The 8,725-nt window shown below is 31.4% G+C and overlaps 1 protein-coding gene across 1 annotated transcript; it reads right to left on the reverse strand.

Moving 5' to 3' along the window:
• Positions 1-6,890: 6,890 nt before the first annotated feature.
• LOC105125949 (mitogen-activated protein kinase kinase kinase ANP1-like) lies at positions 6,891-8,725 on the reverse strand. Its single transcript, XM_011026629.1, has one exon. It carries the CDS (start codon positions 8,304-8,306, stop codon positions 6,912-6,914), a length of 1,395 nt encoding a protein of 464 aa, XP_011024931.1. The 5' UTR covers positions 8,307-8,725; the 3' UTR covers positions 6,891-6,911.

Genomic DNA, 8,725 nt, shown 5'->3' on the forward strand with positions numbered 1-8,725 from the left:
AAATGAGTTCTTTTGTTAAAGTGACTCTTAAGACGCATCTTAGTAAACATTCTTAATAAGATCTATCAGAATACTTCCTGAAATATTTAGATTTACAAACTCTCGTATTATTATCAATTAATTATATTCATATAGTCATTTAACAAGTATTCTTAAACCTTTATTTTCACACATACATTTTAACATATGATTATCAGTTGTATATTGGATTATTATATTATTTATATTATTTTATTAAAGGTAACAACTAAGAAAAGAATAGTATGTAATTTGTAAAAAAAATTAATGATAATAAAAACATAGATAAGTTTGGTTTTGTAGCCTCTCTAACCTAAGCAATTATGCTTGAAGGGATGTTTTAACACCTAATACTCTAAATTCAACTGACTTGAAAGTTATTAGCTTAATACTTGTTACATGGATTAAGGAGGAAAGCTTAAAGGAATTAAACATTGCACTATATATATATCAGTATCTATAACCCAAGTTACTAAGCTCGTAGGGGTGTCTCAACGCCTAATACACCAAGACCAACTGGTATATATATTAAAGCAAAAAAAAAAGGGAAAAAAAAAGTAATAATCTCAACAGAAGGAAATTAAGCTTAGAAAACTATTAGAACAAAATATTATTTTCTTCCAATAAAAGCTTTATTATCTATGTTTCCATACATTAAGCACATAAAAAAAAGGTTTATTAATATCTTATTTAAAAAGTATGAAATTGATATATAAATTTAATAAGACTTTGTTTATTTAGGTAGATTAATAGAAGTTGAATAATGAATGTCTTGCTTTGTGGAACTAGCAAATTGTTTTTCTATTTTAACACTTTGATTACTAGGGACTAGTAATAAGCTAGTTGAGGGGTATGATTAGTATTTAAAAGTACATTTTTATCAAGGTTTTATATCATTATTTTACACTTGAAATATCAATAACTTCTTAGCTAGAACATATTTTATAATAACATGTCTAATAATATAAGATAACTTTAATTTATGGTAAATATTTATTTTAAATGCAGGCATATCTCACAATTTAAATAACTGATTGATGTGATTAAATATTGAAAGTAAAAGTATAAAGAAAAGGCTAAGCTTAGAAAAGAGATGTTGATTTAATTCAAACTGAAACATTATTTAGTCATTCAATCATATTTAGAGTTGTAAATCTTGAATTTTAGTTTGATTTATATAGTTAGAAAGTTAAAACATAGGCCTAAAACATTCATGAGAGTCCAAAACTCCATTCTGCCATTTGGAAGTCTAAATGTTAGCATCAAAAGAGAAGTCTGAATCTATCCTACAGCCTAAATATTGTTCAATATTTAACTCATATCTCAAGTTTTAGAAGTCCAAATGACTTCATTCTTATTTTGTTAGAAAGCTGAGACAATTTCCCAAAACTTTCATGAAGACTATCTGTTCAAAACCTATTGTTAGCAATGATGTTTTCTGCAGATAAGAAGATAAGGATTATTAGCAAATCAAAATATGATCACTCACTCAATAATTAGTCATCAAATCAATAGTTCCAAATTTTGGCCAATAAAAGAAGGTATTTGTCATGCATTTAGGCATTTTGGTTTTCAAATCAAGATTATAATCTTGCTTTCTCTTTTTATATTTTTGTAATACTTAAGTTTTGTTTATATTAATCTCTTCTTTATGTTTTTCATTTCCTTTCCTTTAATTAGTTAACTTATATCTTATTTATATTTCTCTCTTTCATTATATTTTGTTAAGTTTATTATGTCAAGGTGAAAAGGTTACACTAATAATGTAAGAATAAATATAATATAAACTCAATATGGACTTTAATGTTTGATACTAACATGTTTTGTATTTGTTTTGTTTATTTTTAATATTTTGCTTGTTAAATGGTTAATCTAGATTTATATTGTATAACCCTTAATACAATAAATACTTGGCATTTTCATGGTCTAACTGTATGGTATAACCGGCACTTGTGCTATGAAAAGAACTTGATTTGTTGTTAATATAAGTTAGCATAATGAATATCTAACAACATTTACAAGTATTAGCATTATTCGAATAAGATAACTAATGTAATCATGTTAATAATTTATAATGCAATTGCAACCTTCTTTGTGTGTGGTTTTCAGTTGAGTAACAAAAAGCGTTTATACTATACTTGTTTGAGATACATTGGTGGATCCTTTAACCTTGATAATTTTGTCATCTTTGTTTAATCCTTATATTAATATCAAATCTCAAGAATTCTCTTCAATTCCTTTTCATTTATTGTTTATAATTTTATATAGTTCACCTCCTTGTGGTTCGACCTCAGTCATGCCGGACTATTTATTACTTCGATATTCATACACTTAGAATAAGACATTTACTCTTTGAAGAAGCTACATACATTGGACCACCATGAAAAGAAGGATGAGATGCATCGAATGCCACCCTAAAACGTGGTAATTGTCTACCAAAGGCACCACATGCGCTAATGCGTAATCACATGTCCCAAGAACTTTTTCTATAATTTAATATATGTAAATAAAAAATTACCCCTGACCCCAAACATTATTAATGAAAAAAAGGCATAAAAAAAAGATTGAAAACCCCTTTAATCTTAGCTATAGATTATTTGACTCCAAGAGCACTTCAATAACTATGTTCTACTTGGAATAAGTAAGAACCCAAAAAACCCATGTTCTTATCATAAAGAAAATTCAACTTTTGAAGGTATTGTAGATATTACATAATGCAAATCAAAGATTAAAAGACTCATTTACCCCCTTCAATCTTATAATAACAAGTATATTAGGTAAAAAAATACTAAATTACTCTTGAAAGTATGCTATAAAACTTAAATTTTTAAGGGCAAGATGATATTTTTACTATAGAGATTAATAGTGAAATGTGAGATGGTAATACATTATGACGTGATTCGTAGTAAAATTTATTTTGTGTGAAAAAAAGTAGAGGCAGTGATAACTTGTCTTTAATAAAAATATATTGATTTTAACCATAAATTGAATGGTATTTTCATCTAATACTGAGATAGAAAAATATTTTATCCACCATTATGAGCCTAAGCATACCTGCGAAACTTGCTGAGATAATTTTGAAAAAAAAAAAATTAGAAAGCTCAATCCCAAATTAACTCAATGTTAAAGGATAAAATAGGTGAAGAAACAATATTTGATTAAAAAAAATAGAGTGAACTTGAGTAAATAAAAAAAACTTGCAATAAAAGTTATGTACATCACTAGATTCAATTAATTTTTATCCTAGACATTATTTTTGATGTAATTATATGACAATAAAGCGTATGTATTTTGTTTTTGTGGGAACAATATATTTTTCTTAAAAGTAAAAAAAAAAAAATATAACAAGCATATGGAGCCGAAATAGCAAACGTAGATCATTTACAACAAAAAATAAAATTGCATTCTTTTAGGTTTGAGTTAAATAAAAAAAAAAAGATCATTGATAACACTAGGTGAATCTATACTTTTAAAAAAAAATAAGGGGAAAAAACAAAAGAAAAATAAATAATACCTTAGATGCCACGAATCAACTCGTCAAATTGCTACTAGGATAACAGACTTAATTGGGTTTAAAGATTTTTTTTATCAATTTTTTAAACCAAATAGAAAATATATATATAAAAAAGCCTAGTCGTGTGGGTTTGGGCATTAAAAAAAGAACAGCCCAAACACGTGGGCTTTTTAGTCCAACTAGAGCACTAGGACATATCTTCTTTTTTTAATTTTTTAAAGAGGCAGATCATTTAAATATAAGACAATAGAAAATGTATCATCTGCTTTCTATAGTTTACTAGAAAATTAAGGGTTCCATTTTTTTAAATTTAAAACTCATTCTTTACTAAAAACATCTAGAAAACATTATAAAATACGTTGATAACCCTATCCTTGACTATCAAAAACTTAAAAAACCAAAACCAATCTAAAGCCAAAATGAGTCCCACGGTTAGATATACTTTCCTGGTAAGGAGAAGGGAAAAAATACATAGGTGAAAGTACTCTTGTGAAATGGAACTTATTGAGACAAAAATGACACCTAAGTTAGCCTATTAGCCCACGCAACACGGAAAAAAAAAGACCAAAAAAAAAGATATTGGTAATGTGTTATTTAAAGAAATGAAAATAGTTTATCAATGAATTTAAATTCAATTACATTAGATGATATTTTTATCTAATATTTAAAAGGATAACATTAGATCAATCTAAGTCATTTCGAATTGACATGTGAAAGTTATGAGTATAGTCATGAAAAAAAAAAACTATGAACCTAAATCTCTAACTAACATAATATTAACGGATAAAATTGACAAAAAATAAATCAATTTTTTTCAAAAGAAAAAACAAATGATTTTACGTCAACCAGCCAAACTCTCATTGCAACTTACACAAGCCATCATATTCAATATTTTTTTATTTCATAGATTTTTTTTTATTTATTGGATTTACATGACAATAAAGAGAATGTGGTATTTTTTAAGGAAATACTTTTTTAAAAAAACGAAAAAAACATGTAGAACACATGAGACTAAGATAGCAACATCAAATCTTTGACAACGAAAGGTGAAACAACATTGTTTTTAATTTTAAGTTAATTAAAAATTAGATTATAGATAATAAAGGGTGAAATTACATTTTCTTTTTAACTTGTCAAACTTGTAATTTGGGTGATAGAACTAATCGAGTTATTTTTTTCTTTATCTAAGAAAAATGATGAAAAAAGCCGAATAATGTTGGCCTATGGCTCAACGCACTTGGCCTATAGAAGAAACAACACAAGCACGTGGGCTTTTAAACCTAGTCTTGCATGTTTGAGCCTGTCTTTTTTTTTTCTATCATTTGAAAGGGTGGACGACAGGCTGTCCGACTCCTTTTATTTCTTTATTTTAAAATAAAAAGATGACACGCCTGACACGCCAGTTCTCAGCCTAGATTTAGGCCACTATTATTATGGCGGGATAATCAAGACTATAGGTTTTAACTTACAAAGCCTATGTTTCAACTTCTTTAAAGCAAAAACACCTAAAAACCAGTCCTGAAACATGTGTAAACCAATTTAGCAACCCAATAAGCAAAAAAAAAAACTCAAATCACAAAATAAAATTGAATAAATGTTATTTTCCTCAATTTAGATTTTTTCTTATAGGAGAAATCATGGCTTAAAACAATCACTATAAGAATCCTCTCATCAAATATAACTCATTGACATCAATTTCAACAATTTCGGTGGTCCAAATAGCTATAAATGATAATTTTTTCTCTACAGTGGAATTTGATGAGCTTATCTCTTCTCTGATAGAAAAGGAAGGCAAAATACAAAAAATAAACTTTAATAACAAAATTGAGTTTTTGAATTCTAAATAGGCAAATCACTTATGTATTGAATAAGACAGGGAACTAAAGTAAACTTTTCATATGAAATTCAAAGCCACTATTTATGTTAGCTGTTATTTTTATTTTGGTCTTCTAACTTTTAATCTAACATTTTCTAAAAAAATATACAATTGAGTGTCTCAATTGTGTAAAAAATAAGTTTAAGAATCAAATTAAAGTTTAAAAAAAATATATAATTGAGTGTAAATTTAAGTTCAAAATAACTCAATTGTATAAAAAATAAGTTTAAGAATCAAATTAAAGTTTTTATTAAAAAAGTTATTTCAATTCATAATAATATGTGACAGTGTGCACAGTAAAAATGGCTAGTGAAAACCCACTTTTGTTAGCTTTATATACAGGACATTTTAGTTTATATATCAAATTTATAGAATATGATTAAAATATTGCGTAAAAAAAGCGGTATGAAATATAATGTGCCATTTAGAAAGTGAAACTTGGAAGTGAAGATTAGACGCTGATTAATCAATATACGTAGGTGATATTTCTTTTTGATGATGTTTGTAGATTCATATTTAAGAAATATGAGGCAATTAACTACCTTGAAATCACATGATTTAAAAATTTTACTAGAGTAACAATTTGCTCTTGACCGAAAAGGGAAAATCAGGATCCGATTGGACAACTTCAGTCAGATTTGAATCTTCTCTCTTCGATAGCTGGACAAGACACTTGTGTGTCTTCGAGATTGAATGGATTCTAGTTGTAACCAACCTAGAACACAATCAAAGGGGACACCCATGATACCAGCAAGTTGCATGCCGATCCGCATGCTTTTTTCCTGGAATGGCCTCATGGCAAGCTTGTTGTCACTTTCGATCCCATGGCAAACAAAATCAAGCAAGACTACAAACCGGCAATCTTGCAATATCTTCAGTCTCGAATTGATCAATCACTCTTCTCAATTATTGCTCCTTATTGTCACCACCATGCCCTTATGACTTATCAAGACTAAGTTTTTTAAGTTGTTAGTGGCCCGTGCTCTAGATTTTGATCGATCCTTTGTTTAGCTCATAGGAGGTAAAAGTTCAGAGAGCTGTGCTGCGATGACAAAATGCTATGATTTTAGGATGAAGTTCATGTTATTTTATTACAAGAAGCGACCACACTCTTTCTCAAGATGTTTGGAGAAAACAATTACTCTCCACTTTCAGTAACCATTTTAGATTGATATAAACATCTCGTATGGAAATTATATCTTATAAGATGTATTTTAGAATTGCATTTCAAACAACATTAATTTTATGAAAATTTAATTAAAAATATTATTTTAATATGCTAATATCAAAAATAATTTTTTTAATCTATTTTTAAATAAAAAAACACATTAAAAATTAATCATTCTACGCTTTCAAACAGCGGCTTCTTTGTGCTCAAAAGAACTTTGCAGCATGAGGAGGTAATCAAATTGTAAAGCGAATGCTTTTTACGTCAGCGAGGGAGTTCTACTTGCTGGGAGGACTGGAATAACTCCATGATTGAACGGAACACATTCGAATATGCTAGCACATGTTAAACCCAACAACAAAGATTTTACACCAAAGAATAAATTTACATCTCATTAATCTCATGAAACACAGTAAATACAACAACAAATTACACAACATTCTGTAGTAAATCCCTACCAACTCACACCCCTCCACCGCTAGCTCCGCTTTTTGTGAACCACAGTGATAACCCGAACCACCACCTCCTTCACTTCCGCTGCACAACTCACCGCGCCAATGAATTCCACAAAAGGACGACCCATTAGAGCCATTCACGTGTAATTCGCCAGCACTAAAATTACAAACTTTCCGTTTTATCCTACCCCCTTCCTCACTTATCCACACCGAATCAGAAGAATATACCGAACTGGTCCCTGATTCATCACCCTCGCCTCTTTCACGTTTCACACAACCACTCCTCACCTCAGCCCATCCATCATTTGTTTCCCAATTTACTCCTTCACTAGTCACCAATTTACCAATCCTATTTCTAGCCGAAACTTCAATATTGTCAAAACTCGAAGCCGAACCTTGCTCCATTACGTCATTATCGTCCTCGAAATCTGAATTGAAGTACCAATCGAGTACGCGACGTGGAGACAATTCGTTCCCCAGCAAATCAGAATTCACAGAACCCAAGAATGGATGCTGCAGTAGCTGATCGCAGCTCCACCGCTGATTTGGCTCCCTCTTCAAACACTTCATCAGGAAATCCTGACCCAGCACACACAACTTACTCGGCAACTCGGGCACTTCGTTTGAAAAGCCGATCAGACTCAGCGAATCAGCCCCGCGATCCTCCCAAGCCGGCTTTCCGGTGACCATCTCAATAATTGTACAGCCCAGAGACCAGACATCACTTTTCGGTCCCTGGTATTCGCGTCTGATCACCTCCGGTGCCATCCATAGCGGACTTCCACGTGGCAAATGGGGCTCCCCACATGCAGCGTCAATCGCCGAACCGAAATCTGCTAGTTTAACGGAATCTGAATTATTACCCAATAGAATATTCCGTCCTTTAACATCACAGTGAACAATGCCTCTAGAGTGTATGTACTTCAAAGCAGAGACTATACAGTAAGTAAATGACCGAACAGTCTGCTCGTCCACGTCAGCCAAACGGTGAGGTGATGAAGCCAAGTCAGCAAGGGTGCCGCCTGGCAAGTACTCCATGTGAAGATTCCGGCAGGTTGTTGAATTTTCAAACGAGACATCGTCGCCGAGGAATTTGACAATAAAAGGAGAAGACAACGAGCTTAGAATCTTGATCTCATTGTCTAACGCTTGAACGTGATTTGCTTCAGAGGCACTCTTCACGGCAAAAACCGCATCGGTTTGTTTGTTGAAAGCCAAGTTGACGGTGCCATAAGAGCCTCTGCCTATGCACTTTCCTCTAACCCAAGAAAACATGTTGTGTGTTTTTCAACGAGAGCTCATTAAATTTTTTATGAAGCTCGTTTCAGAGTTATGAGGGCCCAAGACCATTTATATATATGCGAGAGTCGAGGGTGTTATGAAAATAAGTACCTTTATTATTTTTTTTCATTTTAGTTTTTGGGAGTGACATGGAATTTACAAGTGGATAATTGGGAATCCGTTTGATGCCAAGAAGGGCGGGTGGTTTGGGTTCTTGGGGTGCTGAATGGGGAAGGCGTAAAAGGGCAAGATAGCAGGGGTGATGGTGCTGAGTTTTATCCTTATCCATGATGGAGTGGAGTGGGGTTTAATCTGGGCCGTTGAAATAAATCGAGATCTTGGTTGTTTTTAACCTGCGATGTTTGTCTTTGTCAAAGGATTGGTTGACTGGTAGAATAATGCACATGTGGGTG

This window comes from Populus euphratica, unplaced genomic scaffold, assembly GCF_000495115.2.
Source record: "Populus euphratica unplaced genomic scaffold, PopEup_1.0 scaffold44.1, whole genome shotgun sequence".
Taxonomy (NCBI): domain Eukaryota; kingdom Viridiplantae; phylum Streptophyta; class Magnoliopsida; order Malpighiales; family Salicaceae; genus Populus; species Populus euphratica.

Bases quoted from the DNA above. Each gene is read 5' to 3' on its own strand.
- LOC105125949 (XM_011026629.1), bottom strand. From the start codon at position 8,306: ATGTTTTCTTGGGTTAGAGGAAAGTGCATAGGCAGAGGCTCTTATGGC.